Raw genomic sequence first — 15,820 nt, forward strand, 5'->3', positions numbered from 1 at the left:
ACAAGACAAAAGAAACTCCTCAGCAGAGGCCTGCGCAACATATGATTCGGGGGCCACATGTGGCCTCCCAAAGAATTTTGATGTGGAAGGATTTCAAGGGTCCTCCACTGCCCTGCTTTCTCCCAAGAAGTAGGCCAGGTGGAGGAGGAGGAGGAGGAAGGCAGGCAGGCAGGCAAATGTTTGCCCTCAAGGCTACTCTACTGTCCAGCTTTCTTCTGAGGTGAAGGCCAGATGGTGGTGGAGGATGTGTAAGCACTCTCCCTGCAAGGCTCCTCTGCCACTTGGCTTTCTCCTGAGGAGAGAGCCAGGCAGAGGTGGAGGATGGAATTAATATTAATTAATTCTAATTAATATTATTAATTATTATTAATTAAATAATAGTTAATTAAGACCTATCTGCAGCCCTAAGAAGTTTAGCCTATTTTAAGTTTGGCCCCTACCTACTGCAAAGTTGTGCAGGCTTGCCTCAGCAAGATCTTCCAAGGGGCAGGGGAAAGTCATCAAGTCCAGGGGCAGAAGAAAAGGATGCTGGATATGCATGCCAAGAGAAACAGCCCACCATGACCAACAACACAGATGGTGGCAGCTGGCACCTTTCTCCTTCTCCTCCCCCTTCCTCCTCCTCCTCCCCTTCTTCTTAGTCCTCCTCTCCCCACCTCCTTCTCCTCCTCTTCTTCCTCCCCCTCCCCTCTTCCTGTTCTTTCTCTTCTTCCTTCCCGCTCCTCCTATTCTTCTTCCTCTTCTCTCTCCTTCTCTTCCTCTTCTTCCTTCCCCTCTTCCTCCTCCTCCTATATTTCCACCCCTCCCCTCCTACTATTCCTATTCCTCCTCTCCTTGTTCCTCCCCCCTCCCCCAATCCCTCTTCTGCTCCCTTCCCCCTTCCCTCCTCCTACTCCCTCCCTCCCCTCTACTATTCTTCTTCCTTCCTTACTTTCCTACCTCCCTCCTTTTTTCCTTCCCTTCTTCCTCCCCTCCTTCTTCTATTCTGCCTCGCCCCTCTTCTTCTTCTTCTTCTTCCTCCCCTCCTCCTATTCTCCCTCCACTCCTCCTATTCTTCCTCTTCCCCCTCCCCCATTGTTATTCCTCCTCTTCTTCCTTTTCCTCTCCCCCTCTTCCTCCCCCCCTCCTTCCTTCCTTTAGTCTTCTTCTTCCTCCTCCCTTCCCTCCCTCCCTCCCTCCCTCCCTCTCTTCTTCTTCTTCTTCTTCTTCTTCTCCTTCCCATGCTGTTCTAATTCCTCCTCCTCTTCCTCCCCCAGTTATTCCTGGTCCCCCTCTTCCTCTCCTCCTCCTCCCATGCTCCTTCTTCTTCTTCTTCCTCCTCCTCCTCTTCCCGCCACCTACCTCTCCGAACTGCAGGGCGGAGACGACCACGAGGACGAGGCCCCCGAGGCAGAGGCAGGGCCCATACCTGTGCGAGAGGCAGGTATAGGTCTGTCTCTGCAGGAGCTTCAGCAGCATGGCCCGACGGCCAACATCACCCCACGAGCCCCGCTGCGCTCCTCCTGCTGCCCTGCAAGAGCTACCGAGAAGCTCCCGCCTGCATCGTCCTGGCTCTGGCTCCTTCCGGGAGGAGACCCAGCGGAGCCCGGGCGCCCCCTACAGGCCGCTCTTGGCGTCTCTCCAGCCGCTGAGGAAGACAGGCCTCCGTGGGTCATGTGACCGTCGTCACGTGGCCTCAGCGTCCCGTGACTCTGGGAACTGTAGTTTTCTCAGACATTTAGGTCCCAAACACACTTCCTCCAGATGCCTGGGCTTTAGTCATTGAGTCTAAGCTAGTATGCACAAGTTCCATGTTTGTGGGAATCAAGGGACCAGGAAGCAAGGCCTATTTATTATTACAAATTATAATTATTTACTTATCATAAAACATTTATTTGTGTGTATTTCATCCAGTCTCACCGTGATCCCAGCCACAAAATCACAGCCTTGAAAAAAACCAGTTATCAATATTTCAGTCAGCTGTAACTAGCTGATTTGAGATAAAGATACAAAAATGTAACAAAAGTACATTTTAAAAGTGACTTTACCCAAAGTCTCCAGGGCTGCGACCCTCCAAATGTTCTCCAACACTCTCATTCCTCTTGATTGATTATCATGCTGGCTAAGGTTCATGGGACCTTTATTGGCCAACCAAAATGCACAATATACTTGTTGCAAGCTTTTGAAGCTCTGTGGGCTTCTTCATCAGGCAAGATGTTACAAACCAAACTGGAGGGGGAAAATCAATTGGAGATGTTTTTCTCCTTTTTCCTTTCCTGTTTGGTTTGTAACATCTTTTCTGATGAGGAAGCCTATGGAGCTTCAAAAGCTTGCAACAAGTATATTGTGCATTTCGGTTGGCCAATAAAGGCATCACTGATGTATTTTTTTAATTTTATTTTTGGTATTTGTTAAATGGCCAACACAGCAAGTAGAATCAACTGATGATTACCCCCAAAAATGAGAGACCTCCAAGAATCCTGATGATCCTCAGTCCTGCTCAGGTCCTGAGACACAAGGCTGTGGCTTTGACTGAATCAATCCACCTATAATGTGGCCTTCCTCTTTTTTTACTGCCTTTCACTTTACCAAGCATTATTGTATTTTCTAATGAATTTTGTTCTCTCATTATTACCCACTTTAAAGTTATGTAAAACATATGTGATCATTATTTTTGTTTTCTTTATTTGGGATGCCATGAGCAGCTAACATCTCACAGGCCCATGCTTGGACATTTTGAAAACAAACATAGATGATGATAAGAAATCAGGCACACTTTGCTGTACCCATCCAACACAGTGGTTTTCATCTAGAAACAATGGTATTATTTTTAATGGTAAAAAATAGGCATCCAGGGCTACTAGGGATGCATAAACCCGGCGGCCCCCGTGCCAAATAAACGGCTTTTGGGGTGGTGACCTAACGGTCAGGACGTTTTGGTGGTGGGGCCCCCCCAAAGCACCCCCACTGTCCATGTTTGGGGTCTGCCCTCCTGACGCCATGAAGCTGCTGTTTTAACGCGGATGGCTGAGCGCCAACCACCTCTCTCTCTTCGTGGTGGGCTGGGCAGCGCAACCACCTCCTCATCCGGCTCCGCCTTACTCACTCTTCATAGGAGGCGAAGCGCCTCCGTAACCTCGTCAAGGGATGTGCATGAGCGCGCGCGTCACTGGGGAGTCAAAAACAGGAGCTCATGAACATTGTCTTTTTGCTGCCAGACAAGAAAGCTGGGCCCAGATGGCACAAAGAGGAAGGGTTTCTCGGCGCGCGTGACCAGGCTCAGAGGGGGGGGCAAGCCGGCATGCGCAGCCCGCTCTGCCCAGCTTCTCTCCGTGCGCGAGCACGCGCGATCCTTGCCAGTTAACCCGCACGGCACGGCCAGACATTCAAAGGAAACGGAGGGGGAGGAGAGGAGGAGGAGGAATGAGCCGGGGAGGACGGGTCTTTGAGCGGGCAGGGCAGCATTGGGACGAAGGAGGAGGAGAGGAAGGAAAGAGCCAGGGGAAGGAGGGTTTTATGCCTCTGAAAGAGGGCCCGGGCAGAATTGGGGCGAAGGAGGGGGAGGGGGAAAGCTGGGTCTAGTGGCCATTAGGTCTGCCTTGGTCTTTTGGGGTTTTTAAAATTATTTTTAAAATTCTAAACACTACTTCATTTTCACCTCTAATTTTATTATTGCTTTTTTATTGTATTTTAATTTTTCTATGCCGTGTTTTATTTATTTCCACCATTAACATTGTTTATTACATTGCTTGTTTTATTTATTAATTTTATTATGCTTTTTATTCTTTTAAATTTGCTTATGCTGTTTATTTATTTATATTAATTTTTTTATATTGCTTCTTTTTCCCTTATTATTAATTTATATTGCTTTTATTTCTTTCATTTCACTTATTGCTTGTTTATCACTTTATTTCACTTAAATTTTTTACTTATTGCTTGTTTTTAGTTTTAATGTTTTTATTCTGCTTTTTTTCTTTCATTTTATATGCTGTTTTATTTTATTAATTTTTTATTATGCTTTTTTATTTCTTGTAGCGTCCTTCTTGCTATGCTTGTTATATTTTTTTATTCCTCTTTTATTATTGTTGTTTTATTTTATTCATTAATTTTATTACTTGCTGTTTTTTTTATTTAATTTTATATTGCTTGCTTCCATTTTCTTTCATTACCTTTTTCACCTATTGCTGTTTTTATTATTACTTTTTATTAGCTTTTTTATTTCTTGTCATTTTTTATTTCATTGCTTGTTTTATTTTACTTTAATTTTATTATGTTTTTTATTTTTAATTTCATTATGCTTTTTTTATTTACTTTCATTATTTTTTATTATGCTGTTTTATTTTATTTTAATTTAATTTTTATTATGATCTGCTTTTATTTTGTTCTTTCACATCCTACCTCTTTATTTTCTTGCTTGTCCTCTATCTTATTACTTTTTTATTGCTTTTTTTATTCTTTACATTTATTATGTTGTTTTATTTTTTCCTTAATTTTCTTATTGTTGTTTTCACACTTATTTTCACTAATTTTCTATAATTGTTTGTTTATTTTACCTTAATTTTTATTATTGCTCGTTATTATCTTCATGCAATTTTTCTTTATTGCTTGTTTACTTTATTTCATAATTTTTATTTATGGCCTTGTTTTGTTATTAATTGTACTTATGTTGTTTTATTGATGAAGTTTTATTATTGTCTGTTCTATTTATTTCATATTTTATTATTGCTGTTTTTCGTTCACTTAATTTTTAGTCATGCTTGTTTTATTTCGCATGTCCTTAATTGTTATATTGCTTGTTTGTCATTTCATAATTTTTCTTCTTGCTTGTTTTATTGCATTCATTGTTAATTAGTTGTTATTGTCATTGTAATATTATTATTGCTACTTCGTTTATGTACTACATTTTTTTAAATGAAATATTACACCCCTGCCTTGTTTTTTATTTTTTCCCTCTTCTTTTTTCATTATATATATGGAAAGTGCATTTTCTGTGTTTGTTATTTATGGCGATTGAATGCTAAACACAACGTCCCCGCCTTCTCTGGACAATTTATAGTTGCTGATCGATGAGACTTTCCCCCCGATGGCTACGCGCCCGCATCGGCTATGTTGAGGCTTCTGCGTTGTATTTGATATCACAAACAAAGCCCGCCCCCTGAGGCACGGCCACCCATCCCCCTTCGGAACTTGCTGTGATTTTGTTTTACAAAACTCAATGTAGCAGTGATACCGAAACACAATACCCACCCGTCCCATGAACAAGTACACACAGTCCTGACCGAAGAAGTACAATTGACCCCGAGGGCACCCCAACCCCTTACATTTTCTGCCCTCTGTCTTCGACTAAGGCCCAAATGTCTTCCTTTTGATCACTTTAAAAAACTGCATTTATATTCACATTTTTTAACAAAAGCCTCAACTTTCTCTTTTGCACAAGTCCTCATTTTTCTATTAAACAAGGTCTCCCACATTTGAAAATGTTTTTGCCTACATTTGGCCACCCTAATTTGTCAAGGTTTGCGGCAGCTCTGAAATCATCCCCTTAGCAAACCCCTAAACGTGACAGCGAAAGTGGGAGTTTCCTTTCCCAACTCCAGCAACTTTCAACTTCCCCCGCATTGCAATGCGGGGCAAAAGCGAGCCTCACGTAACAGCAAACATGCGGAAGTCACTTCCACTCCAGGAACTTCCCAAACTCCAGCCTGCAAAGCCCGGGAAAGCGATGAGCTCCGTGAAGGAATTGGGATTCCTTCTCCCACTCCCAGACCTTCAACCTCCCAGAATCGGCCATTGCGGGAAAAAGCGGAGGCCTTCACGTGACAGCAAAATGGGAGTCTTCCACTGCCAGAGACACTATCAAACTCCCAGCACTTTGCACATCGCCCCCGAAGAAAGCATACCTCACGTGCCAGCACATGGGAGTCCTTTCCACTCCTCAGAACTTCCAATCAAGCATGCCAATGCTGGGCAAACAGTGTCTCACGTGACAGAGAAAATGGGAGTCCACCCACTGCCTAGGACACTGCAATCCAGCATGCAATTGCGGGTAAAGCGGTCAGGTCTCACTTGGACGAATGGGAGTACTTTCCCACTCCCCGAACGTCAACTACCAGCCTGCAAGCTGTAAAAGCGGAGCCTCACGTGAAGGGAAAATGGGAGAGTCCCTTCCCACTCCCAGGCAAAATCAACTACCCAGCATGCCAATGCGGGAAAGCGGACTCACGTGAAGAAAATGGGAGTCCTTTCCACTCCCATGACACATTCAACCTCCCAGATCGCAATCGAGGGAAAAAAACGAGGCATCCACGTTACCGAAAATGGGAGTTCCTTTTCCACTCAAAAGAACTTCAATTTCCAGCATGTGCAATGGCGGGGGGAAAACGTAGTCTACGTGGACAGAAAAGGGATTTCCTATCCACTCCTCAGAACTGCAATTCCCCGAATTCAATGCGGGAAAAAAGCGGAGAGTCTCATGTACAGAAATTGTGAGTCCTTTCCCACTCCAGAACTTTCCCATTTCAGCATTTTGCAATGCGGAGGCGAAAAAAAAAGCGAGGCTCACGCGTGACCGAAAAATGGGAGTCCTTCACACTCCAGCACTTCAATTCCCGCATGCAATCGGAAAAGCGAGAGAGAGTCCCACGTGACAGAAAATGGGGGAAGTTCTTCCCACTCCCAGAAACTTCAACTCCCGCATGTAAATTCGAGAAAAAGCACTACCTCACGTGACAGAAAATGGGATTCCTTTCCACTCCCAGAACTTCAACTCCCAGCATGCATGCGGGGGAAAACAGCGAGTCTCCGGACAGCAAATGGGAATTCCTTTCCCACTCCCAGGACACTTCATCCAGCATGCAATGCGAAAAGCGAGTCCCACGTGACAGAAATGGGAAGTTTCCTTCCCACTCCAGGAAAACTTCAATTTTCCAGCATTTGCAATGCGGGGCCAAGCGAGGCTCACGGACAGACAGAACAATGGGATTCCTTTCCACTCCCAGAACTTCAAATCCCAGCATGGCCAATGCGGGAAAAGCGAGCCTCACGTGACAGGAACCTGGGAGTCCTTTCCCACTCCCCAGACTTCAAACTCACAGCATGCAATGCGGGAAAAGCATTACCTCACGTGGAACGAAATTGGAGTCTTTCCCACCCCAGAACTTACTCCCAGCCTGCAATGCGGGGAAAAGCGGCCTCACTGACGAAATGCGGGCCTCCCACTCCCGAATTCAACTCCCCCCAGCACTGAACTGCGGAAAAGCACCTCACGGACAGAAAATGGGAGTCCTTTCCCACTCCCGACCGTCAACTCCCGCCTGCCCAATGCGGGAAACGCGCGCCTACGTGACCAGAAAGGGAGCCTTTCCCACTCCAGAACTTCACTCCCAGCATGCAATGCGGGAAAAAGCGAGCTCCGTGACAAACATGGGAGTCCTTCCCACTCCCAGAACTTCAACTCCAGCATGCATGCGGAAAAGCTACCTATGACAGAAATGGAGTCCTTCCCCTCCAGACTTCAATTCCCAGCATGCAATCGGCAAAGCCGCTCACTGACACAAAATGGGAGTCCTTCCAAATCCCAGAACTTCAATCCAGCATGCATGCGAAAAGATACTCCGTGACGAAATGGGAGTCCTTTCCCACTCCCGACTTCAACTCCCAGCATGCAATGCGGGCAAAAACGAGCCTCACGTGCAGAAATGGGCGTCCTTCCCACTCCAGAACTTCAATCCCCCCTGCAATGCGGGAAAAGCGCTCACGTGGACAGAAAATGGGAGTCCTTCCCCACCCCAGAACTTCAATCCCATCATTGCAATGCGAGAAAAGCATACCTCACGTGCAGAACTGGGAGTCCTTTCCCCAATCCCAGAAAACTTCAATTCCAGCATTGCAATGCGGAAAAGCGAGCCTCACGTGACAGAAAAGGGACGTCCTTTCCCACTACCAGACCTTCAATACCAGCATGCCAATTTTCTTTTTTTTGCCGAGAAAGAAAAAGCAAACCTCACCGTTTGACAGAAAATGGAGTCTTTTCCCACTCCCAGAACTTCAATCCCAGCATGCAATGCCGAGAAAAGCATTACCTCAGGTGACCGAAAAGGGAGTCCTTTTCCACTCCCAGAACTTCAACTCCCAGCATGCAATGGCCTGGAAGGGAAAACTTTAGCCTATGTGAAGGAAAAATGGGAGTTCCTTTCCCACTCCCAGAACTTCAACTCCAGCATGCAAGCGGGAAAAGCGAAAAAAGGGGGTCTTCAAGTGACAGGAAAATGGGCGTCCTTTCCCACTCCCAGAACTTCAATTCCCGTGTGCAATGCGGGAAAAGTGAGCCTCACATGACAGAAATTAGGAGTCCTTCCCACTCCCAGGTAACTTTCACCTCCAAGCTTGCAATGCGAGAACAGCCACATCACGTGACAGAAATGGGAGTCTTTTTCCCACTCCCCGACACTTCACCTCCAGCATGCAATGCGAGGAAAAGCATACCTCACGTGACAGAAAAGGAAGTCTTTCCCACTCCCAGAACTTTTAACTCCCAGCATGCAAATGCGGGGCAAAACTTAGCCTCATGTGACAGCAATTGGGACGTCCCTTTCCACTCCAGAACTTTTCAAACTCCCAGCATGCGGTACATGCGGAAAAGCAAGTCTCAAGTGACAGAAAATTGGAGTCCTTCACTCCCAGAACTTTCAATTCCCAGTGTTGCAATGCGGAAAAGTGGCCTCACCTGACAGAAATTGGGAGTCCTTCCACTCACAGAACTTCACTACCAGCATGCCGTGCGGGAAAAGCGAGGTCTCATGAACAGCAAATGGGAAGTCCTATCCACTTCCCAGGAACTTCAACTCCCCGCATGCAAGCGGGAAAATGCGAGATCACGGACAGGGAAAATGGGAGTCATTTTTTTCCCCCCTCCCAGAACTTCAACTCCCAGCATGCCATGCGAGAAAGGATACCTACGTGACAGAAACATGAGAGGCCCTTTTCCATCGCCAGAAACCTTTCAACTCCCAGGAAGGCAATGCGGGAAAACAGCGAGCCTCACGTGACAGAAATTGGGGGAGGTCCTTTCCTGCTCCCAGAACTTCAACTCCAGCATGCCAATGCGGGGAAAAAGCGAGGGCCTCAGTGACAGAAAATGGGATTCCTTTCCACTCCCAGAACTTCAATTTCCCAGATGTGCAATGCGGGAAAAGTGAGCCTCCCATGACAGACATTGGAGTCCTTTCCCCACTCCCCGAACTTCAACTCCAGCGTGCAATGCAACAGCAAAAGCATACCTCACGTGACAGAAACTGGGGTCCTTTCCCACTCCCAGAAATTCACAACTCCAGAATGCACATGCGGGGAAAACACTTAGCCTCATGTGACAGGAAATGGAGTCCTTCCCACTCCCAGCAAACTAAAATCCCCACCATGCAATGCGGGCAAAAGGCACGTCTCACGTGACAGAAAATGGGAGTCCTTTCCCACTCCAGGAACTTCCAATTCCAGTGTGCAATGCGGGAACGTGAGCCTCCACATGACAGAAATTGGGGTCCTTTCCACTCCCAGAACTTCAAAACTCCCCGCATTGCAATGCGGAAAAGCTCGAGTCTCACTTGACAGAAACCCATGGGAAGTACTATCCCACTCCCAGAACTTCAACTCCCAGTCATGCCATTGCGGGAAATCGAGCCTCACGTGACAGAAAATGGAGTCATTACCACTCCCAGAAGAACTTCAACTCCAGCATGCAATGCCGAGAAAAAAATACCTCACGTGACGAACTGGCGGCCTTTTTCTCCACTGCCAGAACTTCAACTCCCAGGAAGCAAAATGCGGGAAAAGAGAAGCCTAGCGTGACAGAAAATCGGAGTCTTTCCCCATCCAAAAAAATTCAATTCCCAGCAATCAATGCGGCAAAAGCGAGCCTCCCGTGAACAGGAAAATGGGGGAGACAATTTCCACGTCCATTTATGGTCACGTGAGGCTCCGCTTTTCCCGTATGCTTGCTGGGGAGTTGAAAGTTTGGGAGGCAGGAGGGCACTCCCAAATTTCTGTCCCGTGGGGCTCGCTTTTCCCGCATTGCATCTTGGGAGTTTGAAAGTTATTTCTGGGATTGGGAAAGGACTCCTAATATCTTGTCATTGTGAGGCTCCTTTCCCTCCGTGCATGTGGGAGTTGAAGCGTTCTGGGAAGTGGGACAGGACTCCCATTTTTGTCACGTGGACATATGCTTTTCTCGCATTACATGCTGGGCCGTTGACGTTTCTGGGAGGTGAAAAGGGACTCCCATTTTCTGTCACGTGAGGCTCGCTTTCCCGCATTGCATTGAGGGATTGACGTTCTGGGCGTGGAAAGGGACCTCCCAATATTGGTCATATTGAGGCTCACTTTTCCCGCATTGCATTGCTGGGAATTGAAGTTCTGGGAGTTGGGAACGGACTCCCATTTCTTGTCATGTGAGGCTAAGTTTCCCAAATTGCATGTGGGAGTTGCAGAGTTCTGGGAGTGGGAAGGCCTCCCAATTTCTGTCCACATGAGGCAACTTTTCCAGGGCATTGCATTGCTGGGAGTTGAAGTCCTGGGAGGTGGGGAAAGGACTCCCATTTTTCTGTCACGTGACATATGCTTTCTCGCATTGCCTGCTGGAGTTGAAGTTCTGGGAGTGGGAAAGGACTCCCATTTTCTGTCACGTGAGGCTCGCTTTCCCGCATTGCACTGCTGGGAGTGCATTTTCTGGGCGTGGGAAAGCGACTCCAATATCGTCATATGAGGCTCACTTTTCCCGCATTGCATGCTGGGAGGAACGAGTTCTGGGAGTGGGAAAGGGACTCCAATTTCTGTCAGTGAGGCTAAATTTTTCCCCAACTGCATGCTGGTGCGTTGAAGTTTGGCGTGGGAAAGGACTCCCAATTTCTGCCCGTGAGGCTAACTTTTCCAAGCATTTTGCCGTGGGAGTTGAAGTTCTGGATTGGGAACGTACTCCCATTTTTCTGTCACATGAGCCTCGCTTTTCCCGCATTGCATGCTGGGAATTGCGAGTTCTGGAGTGGGGAAAAGGGACTCCAATTTTCTGTCACGTGACATTGCTTTTCTCGCATTACATGCTGGGAATAGACGTTCTGGATTTGGAAAAGGACTCCCATTTTATGTCACGTGACATATGCCTTTCTCGCATTGCCATGCTGTGAGTTGACAGTTCGGGCAGTGGCGAAATGACTCCATTTCGTCACGTTGAGGCTCGCTTTTTTCCGCCTGCACTGTTGGGCATTGAAGTTCTGGGCCGTGGGAAAGGACTCCATTTTTTTGTCATGTGAAAGGTAGCTTTTCTCGCATGCAGCTGGGAGTTGAAGTTCTGGGGGAGTGGGAAAGGGACTCCCATTTTCTGTCACGTGAGGCTCGCTTTTTTCCCGCATCTTGATTGCTGGAATTGAGTTCTGGGAGTGGGAAAGGACTCCCATTTTGTGTCACGTGACATATGCTTTCTCGCATGCATGATGGAGTTGACGTTCTGGAAGTGGGAAAGGACTTCCCACTTTGTTGTTACGTGAGTCGCTTTTCCCGCATTTGCATGCTGGGAGTTGACGTTCGGAGTGGGCAAGGACTTTCAATATTTGTCATGTTGAGGCTCACTTTTTCCCGCCCCATTGCCATTTGCTGGGAATTGCAGTTCTGGGAGTGGGAAAGGACTCCCATTTTCTGTCCAGTGAGGTATGCTTTTCTCGCATTGCATGATGGGAGTTTGAAGTTCTGGGCCGTGGGGAAGGACTCCCATTTTTCGTCACGTTTGCGGCTGGCTTTCGAATTGCCATGGGGGCGTTGAAGTTCTGGGCGTGGGCAAGGACTCCCAATTTTCTGTTAACGTTGAGGGCTAAACTTTCCCGCATTTGCATGTGGGCGTTGAAGTGGGAAGTGGGAAAGGGTAAAGACTCCCAATTTCTGTCACGTGAGGCTAACTTTTCCAGCATTTGCATTGTGGGAGTTGAAGGTCTGGGAGTGGGAAAAGGACTCCCATTTTCTGCACATGAGCCTCGCTTTCCCGCATGCATGCTGGGAATTGAAGTTCTGGGAGTGGCAAGGAAAGGACTCCATTTTTCTGCACGTGACATATGCTTTTCTCGCATTACCTGGCTCGGAATAGACAGTTCTGGGAGTGGGGAATGACTCCCATTTTCTGTCACGTGACATCTGCTTTTCCCACTTGCATGCTGGGAGGAAGTTCTGGGAGTGGGGGGGAAAGGACTCCATTTTCTGTCAAGTGAGGCTCGCTTTTCTCCCGCATTGCATTTGCTGGGGAGTTGAAGTTCTGGGCGTGGGAAGGACTCCCAATATCGTCATGGTGAACGGCTCAATTTTTCCGATTGCATGCTGGGAATTGAAGTTCTGGGGTGGGAAAGGATCCCTATTCTGTCCTTGTGAGGGCAAGTTTTCCCACATTGCATGCTGGGAGTTGAATGTTCTGGGGGGAGTGGGAAAGGAACTCCTAATATCGTCCATGTGAGGCTAACTTTTCCCATGCATGTGGGAGTTGAAGTTTTTGGAGTGGGAATGGACTCCCATTTTCTGTCACGTGACATATGCTTTTCCCGCATTGATGTGCGGGAATGCGTTCTGGGAGGTGGGAACGGACTCCCATTTCTTGCACGTAGGTATGCTTTTCTCGCATTGCATGATGGGAGTTGACGTTCTGGGAGTGGGAAAGGCTCCATTTTCTGTAAGTGAAGGCTCGCTTTCCCGCCTTGCATGCTTGGGAATTGAAGTTTGGGAGTGCGGAGGGAAAGGATCCCATTTTGTGTCACGTGACATATGCTTTTCTCGCATTGCATTTTGCTGGGAGTTGAAGTTCTGGGAGTGGTAAAGGTACTCCCATTTTGTGTCAGTGACGTATGCTTTTCGAATTGCATGCTGGAGTTTGAAAGTTCTGGGAGTGGGAAAGGAGACTCCCAATATCTGTCCATGTGAGCCTCACTTTCCCGATTGCACGCTGGGAATTTGAAAGTTCTGGAGTGCGGAAAGGACTCCCATTTCTGTCACGTTTAGGTATGGCTTTTACTCGCATTGCATGCGGGAGTTGAAGTTCTGGGAGTGGGAAAGGACTCCCATTATTTTCGTCACGTGCGGCTATCTTTTCCCGCATGCATGCTGGGATTGAGTTGGGAGTGCGTAACAGGATCTCCCATTTTGTCACGTGAGGTATTGGGTATGCTTTTCTCGCATTCGCATGTGGGAGTTGATGAAGTTATGGAGCGGGAAAGGACTCCCATTTTCTGTCACGTGAGGCTCGCTTTCCCGCATGCCGCTGGGACTTGATGTTCTGGGCGTGGGAAAAGGACTCCCCTTTTGTGTTTGGTCACGTGGGACATATGTCTTTCTCGCATGCATGCTGTGAGTTGCAGTTCTTGGACACGTGGGAAGGACTCCCATTTTTTGTCCGTGAGGCTCGCTTTCCCGCATTGCATGCTGGGGCTTTGACAAGTTCGGGAGTGGGAAAGGACTGTCACTATCTTTCTTGTGAGGTCACTTTCCCGATTGCATGCTGGGAATTGAAAGTTCTGGGAGTGGAACGGACTCCCATTTTTCTGTCAAGTGAGTATGCTTTTCTCGCATTGCATGATGGGGAGTGACGTTCTGGGAGAGTGGGAAAGGGACCTCCCTTTTCTGTCAGTGAGGCTGGTTTTCCCGCATTGCAGCTGGGGCGTTGAAGTTTCTGGGGAGTGGGAAAAGGCTCCCAATTTTTCTGTCACGTTGAGGCTAAGTTTTCCCACATTGCATTGCTGGCGTTGAAGTTCTGCTGTTCAGTGGGCAAAGGACTCCCAATTCTGTCACGTGAGGATAACTTTCTCGCATTGCATGCTGGGAGTTGAAGTTCTTGGAGAGTGGGGAAAGGACTCCAATTTCTGTCACATGCGGCTTTAACTTTTCCGCATTGCATGCTGGGAGTTGAACGTTTGGCGGAAGTGGGGGAAAGGACTCCCATTGTTGTCACCTGAGGTATGCTTTCTCGCTTGCCTGCTGGGAGTTGATTTTTGGGCAGTGGGAAAGGGACTCCATTTTCTGTACGTGAGGCTCGCTTTTCCCTCGGTGCATGCTTGGGAGTCTGAAGTTCTGCGGATTGGGAACTGGTACTCCATTTTTGTCCCGTGACCTATTGCTTTTCTCGCATTGCATGCTGGGAGTTGAAGTTCTGGAAGTGGGAAGGAAAGGAACGACTCCCATTTTTGTCACGTTCAGGCTCGCTTTTCCCGCATGTATGTGGGAGTTGCACAATTCTGGGTATTGGGAAAGGACTGGTCACATATCTGGTCATGTGAGGCTCACTTTTTCCCCGCATTGCCATTGCTGGGAATTGAGTTGGAAGTGGAAACGGACTCCCATTTCTTCACGTTGAGGGCTGGCTTTTCTCGATTGGGATGCTGGGAGTTGACGTTCTGGGATTGGGAAAGGACTTTCCCATTTTTCTGTCACGTGACATATGCTTTTCGCATTACATGCTTGGGGGAATTAGAAGTTCTGGGAGTGGGAAAGGACTCCCATTTTCTGTCACGTGCCATATGCTTTTCTCGCATTGCATTGTGGGAGTTGATTCTGGGAGTGGGAAAGGCCTTCCCATTTCTGTCACGGAGGCTCGCTTTTCCCGCCTTGCCTTGGCTGGGAGTTGAAGTTCTGGGAGTGGGGAAAGGACTCCCATACTCTTTTCATGTGAGGGCTCACTTTTCCCGGCCATGCATGCTGGGAATTGAGCGTTCTGGAGGGTAAAGGACTCCCTAGTTTGTCATGTGATGCTAAGTTTTCCCACATTTGATTGCTGGGAGGTTGGAAGGTTCTGGGAGTGGGAAGGACTCCTAATATCTGTTCATGTTGAGGGCTAACCTTTTCCCACCTTGCATGCTGGCGTTGAAGTCTGGGAGTGGGAAAGGACTCCCCTTTTCGTTTCCGTGACATATGCTTTTCACCGGGCATGCATGCTGGGATTAAGTTCTGGAGTGGGAAAGGACTCCATTTTTCTTGTCACGTTTGCGGTGGATGCTTTTTCTCGCATTTGCTGCTGGGAGTTGGTTGAAGTTCTGGAGTGGGAAAGGACTCCCATTTCTTTCTGTCCACGGAGGCCTCACTTTTCCCGCATGCAGCTGGGAATTTGAAGTTCTGGGAGTGGGGAAAGGACTCCCATTTGTGTCACGTGACATTATGCTTATCGCATTGCATGCTTGGGAGTTGCAGTTTGGGAGTGGGTAAAGGCACTCCATTTTGTGTCACGTGGGACGTCTGCTTTTCCCGCATTGCATGCTGGGAGGGAGGTTGAAGTTCTGGGAGTGGGACAGGATCCCAATATCTTTCAGGTGCGCCTCACTTTTCCCGCATTGCACGGCTGGAATGAAGTTCTGGGAGTGGGAAAGGACTCCCCTTTCTGTCACGTGAGTATGCTTTTCTCGCCATTGCCTGATGGGGTTTTTGAAGTTCTTGGGATGGGAACGGACCACCCATTTTCTGTCACCGTGAGGCTCGCTTTCCCGCATTGCATGTGAGAGGTTTGAAAATTTATAAATAGAAATAGCTATGCTAATACTTCCTTTCTTTTTTTGCTTCTGTTACCTGCTTGCTTCAATGCGACAGGACACTTAATCATGTACTGAGTCTACAGCACTTGTAAAGTGCCACTGGGGCTACTGGCCCCACTCTTTTTTCCTGTGTGTGACTATAGCGAAGCACCCATACCCTACACACCACTCTCTGCCTACCTTGCGCCCTTATTAAGTGTTGTCTTCTAAACTGCAAACAACTCTTTGTTCATTCGCATTTCCGCTTGCAAGGCAATTGTTGACGAAATGCTTGTAGTAATTCAAAGGGCTCAGCTCATGAA

General features: G+C 47.6%; 1 protein-coding gene across 2 annotated transcripts in view; it reads right to left on the reverse strand.

Moving 5' to 3' along the window:
* Nucleotides 1-1,593, reverse strand: part of GNPTAB (N-acetylglucosamine-1-phosphate transferase subunits alpha and beta) — a 56,829-nt gene extending 55,236 nt beyond the window's left edge. The window contains exon 1 of one of the 2 annotated variants that reach the window (XM_042469059.1): nt 1,342-1,593. In XM_042469059.1, the coding sequence (XP_042324993.1) occupies nt 1,342-1,458 (117 nt within the window). In that variant the 5' untranslated portion in view covers nt 1,459-1,593. The remainder of the gene's footprint in view (nt 1-1,341) is intronic. The other variant, XM_042469060.1, reaches the window with a different exon arrangement.
* Nucleotides 1,594-15,820: the final 14,227 nt, after the last annotated feature.

The sequence above is a fragment of the Sceloporus undulatus genome, chromosome 5 (genome assembly GCF_019175285.1).
Source record: "Sceloporus undulatus isolate JIND9_A2432 ecotype Alabama chromosome 5, SceUnd_v1.1, whole genome shotgun sequence".
Taxonomy (NCBI): Eukaryota; Metazoa; Chordata; class Lepidosauria; order Squamata; family Phrynosomatidae; genus Sceloporus; species Sceloporus undulatus.